This window comes from Microcaecilia unicolor, chromosome 12 (assembly GCF_901765095.1).
Source record: "Microcaecilia unicolor chromosome 12, aMicUni1.1, whole genome shotgun sequence".
Classification (NCBI taxonomy): Eukaryota; Metazoa; Chordata; class Amphibia; order Gymnophiona; family Siphonopidae; genus Microcaecilia; species Microcaecilia unicolor.
In genome coordinates this window covers 83,787,586-83,808,545 of record NC_044042.1, presented here as the reverse complement: position 1 = coordinate 83,808,545, position 20,960 = coordinate 83,787,586, and the positions used below count along the sequence as shown (strand labels likewise).

General features: G+C 46.6%; 2 protein-coding genes across 2 annotated transcripts in view; one reads left to right on the top strand and one right to left on the bottom strand.

The window, feature by feature from the left end:
* Window positions 1-20,960, top strand: part of G6PC3 (glucose-6-phosphatase catalytic subunit 3) — a 159,591-nt gene that overhangs the window by 24,375 nt on the left and 114,256 nt on the right. The window lies entirely within an intron of this gene.
* LSM12 (LSM12 homolog) overlaps window positions 16,708-20,960 on the bottom strand; it is a 29,344-nt gene continuing 25,091 nt past the window's right edge. Inside the window, exon 5 of the mRNA XM_030220979.1 lies at window positions 16,708-18,155. Coding sequence (XP_030076839.1) covers window positions 18,063-18,155 — 93 coding nt within the window. The 3' untranslated portion in view covers window positions 16,708-18,062. The remainder of the gene's footprint in view (window positions 18,156-20,960) is intronic.

The following is a 20,960-nucleotide window of genomic DNA, read 5'->3' as shown; positions in this document are numbered from 1 at the left end:
CTGCTAACACTGACTGGAAGCAGAGAGGCCTTCAGGTGGACAGGCACAGGATTACTCCTGCATATCCTGGACTGGAGGAAGGGTTGTAAGCTGGTCACAGAGGTGCTGTATGGCAACCCTATCAAAACAGTACCTAGACAGGAATACCTGGTCTGCCAGGTTCAGGAAGTGTGGGCATCGCCTAAAGAATGGAGAAGGGTAGTTAGTGGGGTTCCTCAGGGGTCCGTGCTAGGACCGCTGCTTTTTAATATATTTATAAATGATTTAGAGATGGGAGTAACTAGCGAGGTAATTAAATTTGCTGATGACACAAAGTTATTCAAAGTTGTTAAATCGCGACAGGATTGTGAAAAATTACAAGAGGACCTTACGAGACTGGGAGACTGGGCGGCTAAATGGCAGATGATGTTTAATGTGAGCAAGTGCAAGGTGATGCATGTGGGGAAAAAAGAACCCGAATTATAGCTACGTCATGCAAGGTTCCACGTTAGGAGTTACGGACCAAGAAAGGGATCTGGGTGTCGTCGTCGTCGTCAACACACTGAAACCTTCTGCTCAGTGTGCTGCTGCGGCTAAGAAAGCGAATAGAATGTTGGGTATTATCAGGAAAGGTATGGAAAACAGGTGTGAGGATGTTATAATGCCGTTGTATCGCTCCATGGTGCGACCGCACCTTGAGTATTGTGTTCAATTCTGGTCGCCGCATCTCAAGAAAGATATAGTAGAATTGGAAAAGGTGCAGCGAAGGGCGACTAAAATGATAGCGGGGATGGGACGACTTCCCTATGAAGAAAGACTAAGGAGGCTAGGGCTATACAGCTTGGAGAAGAGACGGCTAAGGGGAGACATGATAGAGGTATATAAAATAATGAGTGGAGTGGAACAGGTGGATGTGAAGCTTCTGTTCACGCTTTCCAAAAATACTAGGACTAGGGGGCATGCGATGAAACTACAGTGTAGTAAATTTAAAACAAATCGGAGAAAATTTTTCTTCACCCAACGTGTAATTAAACTCTGGAATTCGTTGCCGGAGAAAGTGGTGAAGGCGGTTAGCTTATCAGAGTTTAAAAAGGGGTTGGACGGTTTCCTAAAGGACAAGTCCATAAACCGCTACTAAACGGACTTGGAAAAATCCAAAATTCCAGGAATAACATGTATAGAATGTTTGTACGTTTGGGAAGCTTGCCAGGTGCCCTTGGCCTGGATTGGCCGCTGTCGTGGACAGGATGCTGGGCTCGATGGACCCTTGGTCTTTTCCCAGTATAGCATTACTTATGTACTTATAATGCAACAGGCGTATCTCCGTCAGGGCCTCCCCGCCAAACTCTCATCCAACTGCAGCAAGGTGTAAGCCACCAAAGCATTCAGTGCACCCACAATTGACATAAAAGTGTCCCACCACCACCAGTGCAACTCAATGACCCCAGCACACCACTGTGCACACCTCCACCTACTGTCACCCGCCACCAGTTGTGAGATACAAAGAGTAGCTGCTCAAAACACTCACTCTCCCCCTACTGATAAACAATGCATCCACAAGCAGCAGCACAGAGCACTCTCTCTCTCAACAACAAAACACACCACACCAGCAACACAAAGCACAGTGACAAACTGTAACTAGACAAACAGTGCAACACAGAGACAGAAGACAAGTAGGGATGTAGAATAAGAGATATGGGGGTTTGGGGGAGTGAGATACAGAGGAAGGGATGGGTGTGGCTGGGGGGGCTAGCAGGTGTGGGCAAGGACCTAAGGAGGTGAGACAGATGAGGCAAGTCAGGAAATGTACAGGTGAAAGGGTTCAGACTGGGGCAAACAGAGAAAGGTAAAGTAGTCAGCAATTCTCCACACTCTCTCACAAACATTTCCACATCTCCACTCTCCAAAATTATAAATCTGTCTAAAGACAGGTTTGGACTCAGCCTAGATGCTTTTAAAGCAGGTCTAATGCTGGATATTTTTCTTCCCGCCTCTAGGAAGTTGTTTTGCTATCCATTACAAGATGTAGACATTCATCATAGCCTCTGATAATATTTTCTTGTAAATGACTAGCAGACTTGGCTATTTTTTCCCCCCTTTGCTCACTTATATGCTTTGGACATGGTTGTACTACTACTACTACTTAACATTTCTACTAAATATTGAGAACTATCTGCCTTCTCTGGATGTTTTTCTGTTTCAAAAATGAGCCCCTAAGGAGCAGTATTGGTCTATCATGTAAACTGCACCTTGAGTATTGTGTACCACTGTGGTTGCCCTAACTCAGGGGTAGGCAACTCCGGTCCTCGAGAGCCGCAGGCGTCAGGTTTTCAGGATATCCACAATGAATATGCACGAACTGCCTCCACGGTATGCAAATCTATCTCCTGCATATTCATTGTGGATATCCTGAAAACCTGACCTGCCTGTGGCTCTCGAGGACCGGAGTTGCCTACCCTTGCCCTAACTCAAAAAGGTTATAGCAGAACTAGAAAAGGTTTACAGAAGGGTAACAAACATGATAAAATGGACAGAATATTTTCCTTATAAAGAAAGGGTAAACAGGTTAAGGCTCCTCAGCCACAACTGAAGGGATATAAGTTCATAAAACAATGAGCAAGGTAGAACAGTTAACTAGGGGATGGTTGTGTTAATGATCAAGCATTAAAAAAAATACACACAGCACTAATAACCAGCCGATCAAAGAGGAAAGCCAATAATTTGTTTTCATAGCACATAATGAAGATGTCGAATGCGGTCAATGCAACAGATTAGAGGGACAGGGACCCACGGGGATGGGGGATAGAGCCTGAGAGGATAGGGCAGGGACAAGGTACAAACTTTGTCCCCGTGTCATTTTCTACTTCAAAGCCTCTTAATGAACTGGACTGTTATTTATGTTTCAGTGATGCAGATGATATTTTGATATTTTTGGAAAAAAAAACAAGCAAATATGCTGGCTACACCTAGCAAAATTTGCATGGGGGATCCTCTACATTCCTGCTAGCAGCACATCTTCTAAGAAGACATCTTCTATTGCAGGAAGTAATGTGGAAGACAGGAAAGCTAGACTGAATCCTGTGATTGTTGATGACTTACTTCAACCATAGATTAAAAAATCATAACAGTACTTCATAAGGCATATTTCTCCCCTACTAGGGCATACAGAGCAGGTTGTATTTTGTACCCCTGGACATTATAACAGGGTAGATTAGGAGTCCTTCGGGTAGAAGTCAGCTATTGTTGGGGTTGGAATGGTAGACGGTGGTGGGGAGTTATTATAGCTGCTCATTTTTATTATTTTCTATTTGTGATTTATAAACAGTTGCACAGCATATTGTTCTTTTTATACTTTAATGAAAAGGTTTAAATATAAAATCATAAGCGTTCACAGCTTCTGCCAACAGAGACAGAACCACAGGGAGGGCCAGGGGAAGTGACAAACTTTGTCCCTATATCATTCTCTATAACAGATTTCCTGTCTGACCAAGTTCCTGTAGGAAAAGCCTATATCAAAAAAATTAGCAACAAGGTAAACAGAGGAGCTCATTTTCAAAGCTCTTAGACTTACAAAGTTCCATAGATTACTAAGTAACTTACAGTCTAAGTACTTTGAAAATACACTGCATAGTAAAGCCAATGCTAGGCCCTGGAAACAAGCTATGAGAAAGCATTCTAGGATCTGCTAGCTACTAAAGATCTAGGTACTATAAGACAAGATGAAGATTGATGGGCCTTAAGACTGAGCATGGCTTTTCTTAAAAAAGCAAAGCTATATCTTTTCAGGCAAAAAGCATTACCCGTAAGTGGAATCTTGTTTTACCGCTAAGTTCCTTACCTGTAGCCGATGCTCTCCCAGAGCAGCAAGTGACACCTTCTAACAGAGCCTCATGCAAAAACAGCACTCCAGCTTTATAAAAGCTTCAGAGAGATCACATGTGCCCATGCACCTTCATGCCTGCCATGGCCACACAGGATCTAGCCAATTGTGTCTCCAGCTAACAGAATTCAACTCCCATTGGAGGTGGGTGAGAATATGTATCCTGCTGTGTTTGGAAAACACCTGTTACAGAGGTCAAACAAGATATGGCTTCCCATATGTGAGAACTACCTTCAATTAAAAAAAAAAGGGGGGGGGTTAAGGAGAAATAGCAAAGACACTTACATGTAAGCATGTATTCTCTTAAGGATAGAACACCATTAAAATGCTCACAAGTGGGTGACATCATCCACATCACCTTGTGCAGAACATTTTTACAGTGTACTACAACTAAGAGCACTCGACAGCATCCCCACTGTGTGAGTGCCTTCCTGGCTACCGCAACTGCACAGGACCATCAGTACAATAGCTATATGAGACAACACCAAGGGGAGGTGGGAGAGTATGTGAGAATTAATGGCCTGCTGTCCTGAGAGAATGCCTGCTACAGATAAGTATCTTTGCTTTCTCAGAGGACAAGCAAGCCACGTTATTCTCACATGGGGGAATCCCTAGCAACCAGGCTCACCAAAAACAACAGCAGTAGGAAAATTAGAACTCACAGTGGCAAGCTGAAATAGCTATTAACCTGAAACTGTATGTACATACTGAGTAAGAATGCAGCCTGGAACAAAACAAAATGGGGCCAAGGAGGGTGAAGTTGGATTCTAGACCCCAAACAAATTCTGTGGAACTGTGTCCAAACCAACCATCACATCTTGCTCAAGGCAATAGTGAGTTGTGAATGTGTGGACAAATTTCTTCTATAGAGGCCACCATGGCTCAGGCAGCCTTGTCATGACCCTAAAGAGTCAGCCCCGCTTGGGCATAAGTAAAAGAAATACAATCTGCCAGCCAACTGGAGATTGTGTGCTTCCCGATGGCGATCCCCATCCTGTTGGGATTAAAAAAAACAAAAATCTAGGTGAACAGTCTATAGGGCCAGTCCGCTCCAGGTAAAAAGCCAATGCTTGCTTGCAAAGGGTGCAGTGCACTTTCACCAGGAGGGGCACTAAGGTTTGGGGAAAAATGTTGAAAGGACGAAAGACTGATTCAGATGGCATTCCAACACAACCTTAAGCAGGAATTGGGGCACATGCAGAGAACTATTCTGTTATGATGAAATTTTATGTAAGGTGGATCTGCTATTAAAGCCTGACCCTGTGAGCTTAAATAACAGCCACCAAAGACCTTCCAGATCAAGTACTTAAGATAACAGGAATCAAGAGGCTCAAGAGCCATCAGCTGGGTGAGGACAACATTTATTTATTTGTATTTTGCCCACACCTTTTCAGTAGTAGCTCAGGGTGAGTTACATTCAGTTACACTGGGTATTTTGAGGTCCTATGACACAGGCAGAGATTTGATAGGGCAAACCTATCAAAGCTAACTAAAGGCTGTCCAGAGCAGGGCTGACCTTGCACACGGTGATGGTAAGCACTAATTGCACTGAGGTGAAGCCTTACAGAGTTGATCTTAAGACCAGACTCGGAGATATAGAAGGTATTCAAGAAGGGCCGGAATAGGACCAGAAAGAGGATCTAGGGTCTTGCCCTCAAACCAGATGGCAAACCTCTTCTATTTAAAAGAACACCTCAAATCTTTCATGGAAGCCAGCGAGACTCACACTCTCAGGAAGATGCAAGGAAGTAAATTCTAAGCTCTCAACATCCAGGCTGTGAGGGCCAAGGACTGGAGGTTGGGAAATAGAAGAGATCCCTCATTCTGCATTACAAGGGTTAGAAAAAACACTCCAATTGCCAATGTTCTTGGGAAGATAACTCCAGAAGAAGAGGGAACCAGATCTGCCTGGACCAATATGGGACTAATCATATCATTGTTCCCCATCTTGCTTAAATTTCATTGTCTTACCCATGAGAGGGATGGGAAGGTAAGCATATAGAAGGCTCTAATGCATAGTCTGTCATGCGCCCCAAGCCTGGAACAGTACTAAGGGATTTTGTGATTGAATGGAGTGGCAAAGAGATCCAGTGAGGGGATGCCCCACACTCAGAAGATCTCTGAGCAGGGTCATGCATTGCCTCTGTCAGCCAAGCTGTTGGATTTGCCCAACATGTATGTGGCTCCGAGCACCATCCTGTTCTGGATAGCTTATTGCCACATCTGGTCGGCCTCCTGACACAGTGGGTATAATTCGGTACCCACCCCCACCTGTTGTATAATATATTGCAACCTGATTGTCTTTGAATGAGTACAATTTGGTTGAACAGCCGATCACTGAAATGCTTTAGAGCGTTCCAGATTGCCCATAGATTCAGAAGGTTGATCTGAAGATCTGACCAAGCACCCCGAGTGTGAAGCCCATCCAAGTGATCTCCCCACCCTAGGTGGGATGCATCTGTCTTCAGCACCTTCTGGGACTGACGAATTTGGAATGGAAGTCCCACAGTCAAATTGGAACAAATTGTCCACCAAAGGAGGGACTGAACCAACTACAATGTTACCTGGTCAACATCCACAAGGTTCCCAGAGGCCTGGACCTCCTGGGAAGCTAGGGTACACTGGACAGTCCTCATATGAAGATGTGTCAAGGAATGACATGCACAGTGGAGGCCATATGGCTTAGTAACCCTCAACATCTACCAAGCTGTGACCTGCTGGCTGGCTCAAACCCAAGTGGTGTGACTAGTGTCCACCCTCAGCACAGTGAGAAAGTCAAGTGCCTACTGTGTCTCCAACAGGGCCAAATTGCTGAAGCGGAACCAGATGGGACTTGGGGCAATTTAGAATGGACCCTAGTAGCTCTAACACGTCAATAGTTCTCCACATGGACTCCTGAGAACCATCCTTTGACATGCTCTTCATCAGCCAATCATCCAGATAGGGAACCATATGGACTCCCAATCTGCATAGCAACACTGCGACTACTGAGGTGAAAACCCTGGGAGCTGATGCAAGGCTAAATAGCAACACGTAGTACCAAAAGTGATGTTTTCCCACCCAAACTCAGAGATACTTCCTCTGTCCTGGAAATAGCAGGATAGCTGTGTAGGAAGCCAATCTTGAGCTGAATCACTGGAGAAGTGTGCCCCTAGAAACCATCAACTTTCCTTTGACCAGGTATTTGTTCAGGGCCCTTAGGTCCAGGATGGGAAACAGCACCCATCTTTTCTGGGGCAAAGAAGTACCTGGAATAGAATCCCTTCCATTCTTCCCATGGTGGAATGGGCTCAACCATATTGGGGGGTAGAGAGTTTCTCAGCAAGTACTTCTTTGTGATACTCGGAGGGCAATTTGGTGGTCTTTGACATCAATGCAGGGCATAACCGAAAATGGACTATTTGGTAGATGATACAGACGTTCAAATATTTGAAAGGTATTAATCCGCAAACAAATCTTTTCCGGAGATGGGAAGGCGGTAGAACGAGAGGACATGAAATGAGATTGAAGGGGGGCAGACTCAGGAAAGATGTCAGGAAGTATTTTTTTCACGGAGAGGGTGGTGGACGCTTGGAATGCCCTCCCGCGGGAGGTGGTGGAGATGAAAACGGTAACGGAGTTCAAACATGCGTGGGATATGCATAAAGAAATCCTGTGCAGAAGGAATGGATCCTCAGAAACTTAGCTGAAATTGGGTGGCAGAGCAGGTGGGGGGGAAGAGGGGTTGGTGGTTGGGAGGCTAGGATAGGGGAGGGCAGACTTATACGGTCTGTACCGGAGGCGGGACTGGTGGTTGGGAGGCGGGAAATACTGCTGGGCAGACTTGTACGGTCTGTGCCCTGAAAAGGACAGGTACAAATTCAAGGTAAGGTATACACATATGAGTTTGTCTTGGGCAGACTGGATGGACCATGCAGGTCTTTTTCTGCCGTCGTCATCTACTATGTTACTATGATCCACTGGTTGGAGGTTGCAAGTGGCCACCTTTGTTGGAAAAAAGCCTCCCCCGCCCACCCAATTGGTAGATCATCCAGCACAGTCACTGTTATAGTGGCTATGCTCTGCTGTATCAATTCTTCCCGTTTTGACTGGGGAGCTGGCTGTGCCTTAGGTGCATGCTGTTGACGAGAATAAGTGTGTCTATTCCAAGAGACCTCTCTTCGATTTGCCCAGAAACCTCCTTGAGAAAGGTGCAGAAAGCAGCTGGCGGGAGAGAGTACTTATGGTACCAATGCACTTTTTTATGTACTGGCTGGGACTGTCTTACAAAAAAAGAAAGGTGAGAGTCTGAAAAAGCTACCACTGCTTGTTTGGCTAAAAATATTTCTTAAGTATATACTAGATAGCTCCCAGTCACCTGGATGCATCTGTACATGTGTATAAGTATCCTTCATGTCCAGAGAGCATAACAAATCCCCTTTTTGTTGAATGGCAATGAGGGTGCCCAAGGAAACGCTCCTGAACTTTTGCTCAAATACTTGTGCACAGCGCTTGGGCAAGACAAAATCCCATCTGCTTTACAATCAAAAGTACCTGGAATAGAACCCCTTCCCTCTTTCTCATGGTGAAACAAATTGACCACTGTGGCCTAGAAGAGGAAAGAGTTCCTTGGTAAGCAAATCATACTGCTGAGAGTTTAACTTTGATGCTCGCAGTGGCAAGCTGGAGCAATGTAACCTTCCAAGACAGTTTTCAGAACACACTGAGATTATAAAGGGCTACTTTACTGCAAGTTGCCTTCCTCCTAAAGGTAAAATTATGTATCATACCTGATAATTTTCTTTCCATTAATCATAGCTGATCAATCCATAGCCTGGTGGGTTGTGTCCATCTACCAGCAGGTGGAGATAGAGAGCAATCCTTTTGCCTCCCTATATGTGGTCATGTGCTGCCGGAAACTCCTCAGTATGTCGATATCAAATCTCCATCCGCAGGACTCAGCACTTAGAGAATTACACCCACAAAGGGACACTCTGCCCAGCTCACCACCGCCGAAACGGGGGAGGGGAATTAACCCAGCTCATCCCCACACAAGTGGAGGGGAATCCGTACAGCTCATCCCCGCGGAGCGGGGGAGGGACACCACCCCGCCGATGTGGGGGGATCTGGCTTATCCTGCAACCGCAACCGCGGGAGGAGCTGACTGACCCTAACACCGGCGAAGCGGGAGGGGTACAAAGCTGCCCTACAGCCGCACGAAGCTGGAGGGAGCGCCGGCAGAATTTAGGTCTCAATCCAGCCCCGTAAAACGGAGGGGAGAAGAATGCAGCAGCTCACTGTAACACAAAATCGTCTCAACTCCTGAAGAATCCAATTGAAAAAAACTTGAACACGAAGTCCTCCTGAACAGGAACTGAAGACTAAATTTGAACCTGAAATGCAACCAGAATAAAAACAGTACAGATATCGGAGGGGCTATGGATTGATCAGCTATGATTAATTGAAAGAAAATAATCAGGTATGATACATAAGTTTACCTTCCATATCATCATGCTGATCAATCCATAGACTGGTGGGATGTACCGAAGCAGTACTCACCCAGGGCGGGACATAGAAATCCCTGACCGCAACACTGAAGCTCCAAACCGGGCCTCCGCCCGAGCAGCCACAGTCAAGCGGTAATGCCTGGAGAAGGTATGAGCTGATGCCCAAGTTGCCGCCTTACAAATCTCTTCTTCCAAGGAAACGGACCTGGCCTCTGCCATCAAGGCCGCCTGAGCTCTAGTGGAGTGAGCCTTCAGCCGGATAGGCGGCACCTTCCCTGCGGCCACATAAGCCGCTGCAATGGCTTCCTTGACCCATCTTGCCACTGTAGGCTTAGCAGCCTGCAGACCCTTATGAGGACCTGCAAACAGGACAAACAGATGATCCGACTTCCGGAAATCATTGGTCACTTCCAAGTATCTGATGATGACTCGTCTCACATCTAGATATTTGAGAGCAGAGTACTCCTCTGGGTAGTCCTCCCTACGAAAGGATGGGAGACAGAGCTGCTGATTCACATGGAAGCGAGAAACAATCTTGGGCAGGAAGGAAGGCACTGTGCGAATATACACTCCTGCCTCAGTGAATTGCAGAAAGGGCTCTCGACATGATAGCGCCTGGAGCTCGGAAACTCTTCTGGCTGAAGTGATAGCCACCAAAAAGACTGCTTTCAACGTCAGGTCTTTCAGAGATGCCCTCGACAAGGGTTCAAAAGGCGGCTTCTGCAAGGCTCTTAGCACCAGATTGAGATTCCACGCAGGTACCACTGAGTGCAGAGGAGGGCGCAGGTGATTAACTCCCTTGACAAAGCGCACCACATCTGGCTGTGAAGCCAGGGAAGCACCCTTCAGGCGGCCCCTGAAGCAAGCCAGAGCCGCTACCTGGACTTTAAGGGAACTGAGCGACAGGCCTTTCCCCAGACCTTCTTGCAGGAACGCCAACACTGAAGAAATTGGAGCAGTGAAGGGAGAAAGGGAGCCTGCCTCACACCACGATGCAAAGGTACGCCAAACCCTGGCGTAAGCATTAGAAGTAGAGCGCTTCCTCGCTCTCAGCATAGTGGCGATGACCTTGTCTGAGAAGCCTTTCTTCCTCAGATGCTGCCGCTCAATAGCCAGGCCGTAAGACCAAAGGGGGAGGGATCCTCCATCACCATGGGACCCTGATGCAACAGGCCCTGCTCCGCTGGCAGCCGCAGAGGTCCGTCCACTGAGAGCCTGATCAAGTCCGCATACCAGGGACGTCTGGGCCAATCCGGACCCACCAGGATTACCCGGCCCGGATGCTTTGCCACCCGGTCTAGTACCCTGCCCAACATGGGCCAGGGCGGGAACACATAGAGAAGCTCCTGTGTCGGCCACTGTTGGAGAAGAGCATCTACTCCCAGAGATCGAGGGTCCCGTCCTCTGCTGAAAAAGCGCGGCACTTGGCAATTGGCCGATGACGCCATCAGGTCTAGGCTCGGCTGGCCCCAGTGCATCGTGATGTCCAAGAACGCCTGAGCCGATAGCTGCCACTCTCCGGAATCCAAGGTATGGCGACTGAGAAAGTCCGCCTTGACATTCATGACTCCAGCAATGTGGGCCGCCGACAGCTGTTCCAGGTTCGCTTCCGCCCACTGGCATAGATTCATGGCCTCCTTGGCTAGAGGAGCGCTCTTGGTACCTCCCTGGCGATTGACATAGGCCACAGCCGTGGCATTGTCCGACAGGACCCGTACTGGCTTCAACGCCAGTACCGGGACAAACTCCAAAAGCGCCAACCGAATGGCTCTGAGTTCCAGGAGGTTGATAGACTACTTTGCCTCTGCAGGAAACCAGAGCCCCCGCGCTGTCCTTCCCAAGCAATGGGCTCCCCAGCCCGTCAAAGAGGCGTCCGTCGTGACGACAACCCACTCCGGGGTCAAAAGAGGCATTCCTGCGGACAACTTGTCTGTCCTCAGCCACCAGCTCAGCGCTTTGCGCACTGCTGGGTCCAAGGGAAGGCGCACAGCATAATCCTCCGACACTGGAGTCCAGCGCTGCAGCAGAGAGAGTTGTAGTGGTCTCATATGAGCCCTGGCCCAGGGCACTACTTCCATCGTGGCCGTCATAGAGCCCAACAGCTGCACATAGTCCCAAGCCCGAAGAGGAGAGGCTACTAGGAACTGGTCCACCTGAGCCTGAAGCTTGACAATTCGATTGCCCGGCAGGAACACTCTGCCCACTTGGGTGTCGAAATGAACTCCCAGATATTCCAGGGACTGAGTCGGGCGCAGCTGGCTTTTCTCCCAGTTGATGATCCACCCCAGGGAGCTCAGAAGAGCAATCACCCGGTCTACAGCTCTGCCGCACTCTGCATAAGAGGGGGCTTGGATCAACCAGTCGTCCAGATAAGGATGGACTTGTACTCCTTCCTTTCGTAGGAAGGCCGCGATGACCACCATTACTTTGGAGAAGGTCCGCGGAGCAGTAGCCAACCCGAATGGGAGGGCTCTGAACTGGAAGTGTCGGCCCAGGACTGCAAAACGCAGAAAGCGTTGATGAGGAGGCCAGATGGGAATATGCAGGTAAGCTTCCTTGATGTCCAAGGATGCCAGGAACTCCCCTGCCTTCACTGCCGCTATAACAGAGCGGAGAGTCTCCATTCCGAAGTGCCGAACTTTCAAGGCCCGATTGACCCCTTTGAGGTCGAGGATAGGCCGTACAGAACCTCCTTTCTTTGGTACCACAAAGTAAATGGAGTAATGTCCCTTGCCAAGCTGATCTTCTGGCACCGGAACGACCGCACCCAGGCGGATCAGATTGTCCAAAGTCTGCTGCACTGCCACAGCTTTGACCAGTGACTTGCAGGGAGAGTGTACAAACCCGTCTCTTAAGGGTCGGCAGAACTCTAGCTTGTAGCCGTCTCTGATGACTTCCAGCACCCAAGCGTCTGAAGTTACCCCGGTCCACTCGCCCAGAAACGAGGACAGGCGTCCTCCAATCTGCACTGGGCCATGGACCAGGGCCCCGTCATTGGGTACGAGACCCTGGGGGAGGACCGGAGGAAGCACCTCCGGGACGGCGGTCTCTGCGAAAGGAATGCTGCTTGGGGGAGAAGTTCCTCTTGAAGGAAGAGGGGGCAGAGGAGCCCGACTTGCCCGGGCGATACCGATGGGCTTCCTGAAACAGTCCTTTGGAGTTACCGGGGCGAGCACTGGCCCGAGCCCTGACCTCTGGTAATCGGTCACAATTTTGTCCAGCTCGACCCCAAAAAGCAGCTTGCCTTTAAAAGGCAACTTAGCCAGGCGAGACTAGGCGTGGTCCGCAGACCAATGCTTCAGCCAAAGCCACCGCCGCGCAGAGACTGTCTGAGCCATACCTTTAGCTGAGGCTCTCAAGACATCATACAGCAAGTCTGCCAAATAAGCCAAGCCCGATTCCAGGGCCGGCCAATCAGCCCTCAAGGAAGGATCCGAGGGGGAAGCCCGCTGTACAACCGTCAGGCACGCCCTGGCCACATTGGAGCCACAAACTGAGGCCTGCAAACTTAAAGCAGCCACCTCGAAAGACGACCTTAAGGCCGCCTCCAATCTTCTGTCTTGGGCGTCCTTTAGGGCCGTGCCACCTTCCACCGGCAACGCCGTTTTCTTAGTCACCGCAGTGATTAAAGAATCCACAGTAGGCCAAAGAAAGGCCTCCCGTTCACCTTCAGGCAGAGGATAGAGGCGGGACATAGCCCTAGCCACTTACATCCCACTGAGCCGAAATCAAGGTGCGCATGGCCTCATGCACGTGGAAGGTTCTAGGCGGGTGCTTCATCCCCAGCATAATGGCGGAGCCAACAGAGGTTGAGGGAGAGACGTCCTCCGGAGAGGAAATCTTCAAAATGCTCATGGCCTGCACTAACAGGTTGGGCAAATCCTCTGAGCAAAAGATCCGCGCTGTAGAGGGGTCATCCGCTCCATCCGAGCGGGAATCCGTCTCCTCCAAGGAATCCCCAAAGGACCTTTGGGAGAACTCAGATACGCTGCCCTCATCTACATCAGAGGAGACAGAGTCCTCTAGGGCCTGGAAATCCACCCGAGGGCGTTTGCTTCCGGAGGCCTCAACCCCTTTATCGGGCAGGGGCAGCGTTTTGCATAAGAAAAGCCTGATGCAGCAGCAAAATGAACTCCGGGGAGAATCCCCCCGAACAGTGCACTTCTGCAGCTTGGGCCACGGCCCTAGCCGCACCCTCAACCGGCGCTCGCAAGAGCGGGGGAGAAACGTGCTGAGCATCCAAAATGGCGTCCGGTGCGAAACTCCGAGGAGCCGCGCGGGAAGAACGGCGCTTAACTTTGGCCGCTTTCTTACCGTCGCCCAAATCAAGGGCGACCATAGTATTAACGTCTCCCAGCTCGAGGGCGGCCCAAGAAGAAGCCGTCCGAACAGAGTGGCCGGCCAACATGGAATGGGCGAGCAGCGGGGGATGGGCGCTTATGGCGGGGAAAAACCGCCGCACCGGAGGACGAACCGGGACACTGACCGGCCTCCAAACTGATACTTAACAAAGGCGATTCAGGTTTTGAAATCCCCGCATCCCCGCTAGACGCACCCACCGACGCCATAAGCCACGTGGAGACCGAACGGGGAACCCCCTGCCCGCTATAAAAAGGTAAAATTACCTGCTTCTCGCTCCGAGCTGTAACGAACTGGTGTCCCAGTGAGCAGCTGCAATAAACGTTGAAATAAATGTTGAAATAAACGCCCTTAAAGACGTCCTAATTTTTTTTTTTTTTTTACGGAGCCAGCGCGAGGGGGGAGAAAAGGAGGGACCTGGCACCACCAGGTTTGCACTTGCTCAAGAAGAGCCCTCAACCCCAGGTACTCAACAAAACCTAAAAATTAGGCTTGGAGACCTAGCCAGAGCTGCTGCTATGTGTGACCACCACCTGCTGAGATAGAGAACATACTGAGGAGTTTCCGGCAGCACATGACCACATATAGGGAGGCAAAAGGATTGCTATCTCCACCTGCTGGTAGATGGACACAACCCACCAGTCTATGGATTGATCAGCATAATGATATGGAATATGAGCATACTCCACCATATTTGCTATCAATGGTTATACCATATGAACCAGGTAGAACCAAGATCCTTTTCTTATCTTGGTAGAACTGATCTTCATTTCCATTGGGAATCCACTCACAAAAGTGCACTTGTGTGGTTGTGGAATAGGCTCTCCTCTTATATCCATACTGCAAATTCATTAAAAAAGAAAGTAAAAGTTATGAGACTTTTTTTTTCTTTTCTTCAAACAACAAAGCATTTGGTATACAACACCACGAGGGCCAGAGCTAGCTTTTAGTTGTAAGATGGCTCATATTTTTCCCTTGGCATAAATGATGTGGCTTATTTTCTTCTAATATTTTATTGTGAATCGCTGTGGCCACCCAACATAGCAAACTATAATAAATCTAAGGCTCATGCATTTTATTTCTGAAAAGATTCTCTCTACGGCACATCTGACTCAATGCCATATTGAAAAAATAAATTACATGGACCATGTTTTTTTTCCACACACCTTTCCCTTGTTTACTAGCAGAGTTCACTGGCCTTCTCCCAATAGTGAGAAACTCTACTATACCGTTTACAATGTTCTAAAAGTACATTCACAAAAAAGGAGTTGGTAGGACGCTATGCAGGAGTTAGCATAGCATGCTAAAAGTTTCTTCACTCAAGACTAAGGTTATTTGCCTTTATCCTCAGGACGCATTGAAAAATGAATCTTTACTCTTGGTGTTTTAGAGCAGATTTGCCACCATGGAACAGTAAGGAAGCAGTAGCTTCTCAAATCCTGCACCCTATACAATTGACCTTATTAAACAGGAGGTAGATATGGTGGTTGGGGAGGGGTGGGTTGTCTCCCACATTCTCATCTACTCCTTTAGGATTCTACAAATGGTTACTGTCACAGCTTCCTTAAGGGGCAGGAGGTTGAGTAAGAGGCTGTTGCATCCCCTCTGATCCCACAGACAATGAGTAAAGACACTGGTACTCTCGACACCACTTCAAAAGAGCGCAGTGTTTGTACATCCTAGCCTCCACCTGATGTCCAACATCCTTATCACTCAGTATCAATGAGAACTAGGATAAATCTTGCCTAGGGAGGGGATAAGAATGCCTAGTCCTGTTGGCTTCTGTTGGTGCTCGAGATACACTCCATGATGCAGCAGCTCTCGGACCCAAGGAGAGACAGATACCTCTATGTAGCAAACTTATATGCACCAAAAAATTTGTTTATGTTGCTTCACACGAACATCTGTGAACACAAGACAATGAGAGGGACTGTAATTAGGTTCCAGACAACCAGAATGATCCTGTTGCACCAGCACTTCATAAAGCCACTAGGACCCCCCCCCCCCCCCCAATATGTCCCAGAAAAATAACCACAGCAACCTCCAACAATTTGCTAAAGCAAAATGTCCTGACAAGGTGATCAAGATCAAGCTGAAAAAAATAAGAAAGGAAACCTACAACCAAAACAAACAAAACTCCCCCCCCCCCCACACACCTATGGCGGTCTATCAGGAAGAGAGACTACAGAGCAGCAATAAGAAATTCAAACGAAATAAAAATGAGGAAGAAAGTAGGCTCAGAATAAACACCATATGTGAGCCAAGGATGAGCACTACAAAGTACAACTTATGCTCTGCAAAAAGATGGCAACTGGCTTCTCAGGGATAGGCAACTTCTGTACAAGTACCACAGGTAGGTCATATTTTTAGGATATCCACAATGAATATGCACGAGATCAAATCTGCATGCACTACTATTATAGATATCCTGAAAACCAAACATGACCTGAGCTGTCTGTGATACTCAAGGACAGAAGCTGCCTACCCTTGGGCTAGGTCCCACATTACAGCAGCAGGCAAACGGGGCACATGTGTTGCGAACTCAAAATTTTACAAAGCTGAAGAGTTGTTGCAGTGTGAGAACCTGTTGGATGTCACCCCTTATATGAGAAGAGATCCTGCTTGTCCTTGGAGAGCTGAACTCAAAATACTTGAGAATTGAACATGGTGCCCCAACAGCAGCTTTCTATATTCAGGATAGTTACCAAAATGCATTAAAGGAAGGGGAACCATTCTTGAACTATAGGGGAAGTCACAGCTCAAATTCTTGATACTCACCAAATCTCACAACTCTTGCTGGAAGATGCAAACCTAAACAGTCATAACACTAGGTGGTCATCTTGATTTGTTCTACTCTCGCAATGCTAGATGTTGATTAGGTCAATAAAAAGATGCAAGAGGATGTTCTGTGCCCTCTTCGTATGTACTTGACTTATAAACATTTGCCAAATGCATCAAAATCAAACCCCCAGAAAAGCGATGGACCAGACCACAATTCCGATGGTTTAAAAAAATGGGCTTTTATTGTTTAGCAAACAATACTTTAAAAAAAGATTGCATTGTAATTTAAAAACTCAAGGCTTGAATTTTATATTGAACCATTTGAAAAAAATTAGAAAAAAAGGGAAGAGGGGAAAGGAAAAATCACAGCAAAAAGAAAACCTTGTGTAGAGTCTTACATAAATTCTACCTGAACCCTACTCAACCATCTTCAGCAGCAAGCTGGGTTTCATCAGCTGACTGGGTGGGTGTAGAGCCACCATACCCATGATCCAAGAGCTTACAAGAAGGGGCATTATTTTTGTCCAGTCTCACTAACTATCACTGCATCTAGGGCTGCAAGCTCCCATTTTTCTACTTGGCAGAACAAGGTCAATCTTGCTGCATGAGCTTACTGCTCAATACAAACCAAATTCAGTTTGTAATTTCCCCAACACTGGCTCCTCCAGAGGCTACTCTATGTCCTCTGCTTGTAGTTTATCCCAGGATAAAAACCACAGTGTGAGGAAACGTCCAGCGCAAAGGGTGGAGCAACAGCCAGCATGATTAGCATGTCCTAGGGCTGGAGAATTTTTCCTAAGCAGTATGTTATGGGATAGTGCTGTATATCCCATATAGAGCTTGCTAGGCAAGGTATTGGCTTGTGGCAGCCATATTAGACAGATCTGTATTTAAGACTGGTACTGGCTTCCTGGCCATCACTGAGCATACCACCTCCCAAGATGAGGAACAGATAGGAAACTCCCTTTCACCACTCTAGTCTCTGCCCTGACCCCCCCCCCCCCCCCCCCCGAGAAACATCACATGCAAGACATCCTCCCAAAAATTCACACAAGGTCTTTTCAGTTTACCCTGATTGAGTAGAACACTTTGTAGACTTAATATATCTCTTATATAATATATATATTTAAAGATTTAATAAAAGTTCACATAATTCAAGCCTTGCTTTTTTTCATTAACAAACGGACTGTGCAACCTCAAATTCAAATCACAGCCTTTTTTTTTTTTTATTTCTGAAACGCTATTGGTTGCTCTCCTAAGTTCAAAAAGGGAGTAGCCAGAACCACTTTAACAAAATAAAGCGGGAGGACAGATACAGGAGAGGGAAATAACCTTTGCAGATAAAACAAGTGACTCCATTGTAAGTTTTTAAAAAATGGATGCAGTTAGTCAAGTAATGAACAATCTTAAATTATTTTTCTGTCTGTTTTAAAGTCTAAGGCTTGGAATCGTCGGCTCTTTGTTAAAGAGCTCACAGGAAATAAAATCTAACCCTCCCCCACCCGATCCCCTTCCGCCTCCAAGGTGAAATGCCAGTTCCGATGAATCTTGGCAACAGCACGATCAGGATGAAGAACTCATGATGACAAGGCAGTTTCTTTCTGTGGCTGCTGTGCTGGTGAGCGTGGAACCATCTTTTGGCTTTCCAGATCTCTAAAGTGTTTCTCAACCTGAGCAGAGAAAGGACACTTACAGTAAGGCAAGAAATAACAGCAAATAAATAACCCATCCACTCTGCTTGTTTGGTCTTCTATAATTCTTTTCTCTAGAAGAGCACACAAGGTTCCTATACTTAAAAAACCCCAACCATTTAAAAAGCTAAATATCACAATAAGTATCATACAGAAATGATAAGTAGTAGTAAACAGATTGTTAGGGTTAAAGATGGTAGGCCCATAATTCAGCTCTATTAAAAAAAAAAAAAAAAAAGAAAAAAAAGAAACAAGACCAAATGCTAAGTGAGACAAAAAGGAGATACAATAGTCTATAAAAATAAGTGGAGTGGAACAGGTAGATGTACTTTTGGAAAGCTGCAGAATTCATTAATAGAGAATGTGGTAAAAGCTATTAGTATAGCAGGGTTAAAAAAATGGTTTGGCCAAGTTCCTGGAAGAGAAGTAAGGTGGATTTGGAAAATCCAATGCTTATTCCTGGGGAGAGCAACATGGTATCCATTAATCTCTTGGGATCTTGCCAGATACTTGTGACCTGGTTAGCCACTGTTGGAAATAAGATAAAGGCCTCGACCTTCAGTCTGTCTCAGAAGAGCAATGCTTATAGATTCAGAGTGGGGAATGTTATCAACCATCTCATCGATCCAATAAAGCATGAGAAGCCAGTTTTTCTCTTTAAAAGAGTAAAGAACTGGCCTTATGGGGCCTTAAGTCACAGAACAAATTCTCTTAAGAGCAAGTAGTAGTGCTTCATACTACCATGCAGAAGATATGGACTTCATTCACACGCCATGTTTCTGCTCCATGTACCTGCTAAGGATGCTGCAGATATCTTGTCTACAGCTCATGGTTTTAAAGGAGGGGGAGCATCTCTGCCATTGCACAATGTTGATACCTTCTGGGCAGATACAGGGTGCTCACGTATTTGGCTTTTGAGAACCGCAGACTTTCTGTCAATCAAGAACTGACACTACAAATGACTGGGTGCGGGCTGGGCTGGGTGAGAGGGTTAAATAGCAGAAAATCTCTGGCTAATTCTGAATGAAAGTTTATGACACTAACCCAAGTAGAGAGATTATAGGTGTAACTAGGTTTTAAATAGAACACATTTCAGAAACAGCTAATTGTTATCAGCGCACAGGAGACTGGAAGAGGAAGCAAAATGCCAAAACAGAATGGGAACCTGATCCTGGCTGCTGCAACGATCACGCAAAACAGCAGCTGCTGCCTTTACAGCTTGTCTGGTCAAGCTGCGTGTCAGCGCCATTACAACAGCAGACCACCTTAGTTCTGCAGCAGGTGGTACCACCCTCCATCACACAGCTAAGAGTTGGCTCTATTTTTTTATTTAACAAAATTTCTAGCCCACATTACATCTAAGCATGTTGCAATTAACACTCAAATTTCAGGACATACTTTTGCACTAAAGTAGACTTGAGCCTTTTATTTTTTTTGTGGGGGGGGGGGGGGGGGGGGATGCATAAAGCAAACTGCTTGCAATGTTTCAGTTAGACCTATTTTAGCCAATTTAGCATCACAATGTGCACGCAATACACAAAGGGTCTTGGGCACTGCTTTTAATGTTCATTGAAGCAGTAAACAAAAATGCTATGCAAATCTATGAAAGCGAGCTCATTAGTATTAAAATGAGCATTCCATGTGATGCACAGATTTTACCTGTAACGTTACAAATTTCATGGCAGGTCTGAGCTGTCATTGCACGACTGTGACTTCTCAGTGGAGTAGTCGGGCAGCATTTCTGCATTTGCATGCACGTGTGTCGGAAATATGCCATTTGTTTGAGCGTGTGCTGCCCGTTGGAATCAAGTGTGCTTTCATTTTTAACAGTATGTGCACGAGTGGGAAAGTGTCCTGTGTATTGCCTGTGGGGAAATGTACATGTGTGTGTGTTGCTTACTGTAAGACCGTTCTGCTAGGCCCTCTCTCTACCAAGCTACATATAGACTTCCCATTTATCTTACTTACATACAATTTCCTTTGAGCACTAATTGCTGTTCCACGGTTGTAAGTTCAGCAGCGGCTATTTACGTGCATGGATGTCAACGGCAACTTTTGAGCATCCCCCCTCCCCCAAGCTCTTGAGCTGGAAGTCCAGAAAGATGATGACCAAGTATGAGGTCCCAAAGCCATAAAAAGCCTACTGTACCTGGACACTGCTTTGATACCATTCAGGTGGTATATCAGAAGTTAAATAAAGTATACAGAGCCCTCCGGTCCATGCAGAAAACTCACCTGGCAAGTCAACTATGGTACATTTACAGTACTTACAAATTCTATGCAACAGCTACCTTTTATTTTTCTACTTAGTTTGAAATTTGTTGCCAAAGATGTAGTAAAAGTAGTTAGCTTAGCAGGGTTTAAAATGGTTTGGATAACTTCCTAAAAGAATAATCCATAAGCCCATTATTAAGATGGACTTGCAGAAAATCCACTGCTTATTTCCAGGATAAGAAGTATAAAATGTATTGTACTCTTTTGGGATACTACAAGGTACTTGTAAAACCTGGATTGGCCACTGTTGGAAACAGGATGCTGGGCTTGATGGACCTTGTCTATCCCAGGACAGCAATGCTTATATTCTCAATTTTAAACCATTCCCCAAACATATGCTATGACAGCACCTCCACTAGCACTTATGGGAATGAGTAGACTGGGGGCACAATGATAAAGTATGAACAGCAGAGTCTACAAAACCAAACCAAAAGTGCACAAAATCCTGTAATGAATATCTTTGCTCAGGTTTTTGTCAACTCCACTGTTCTTCATGCCTTGCTGTGAAGT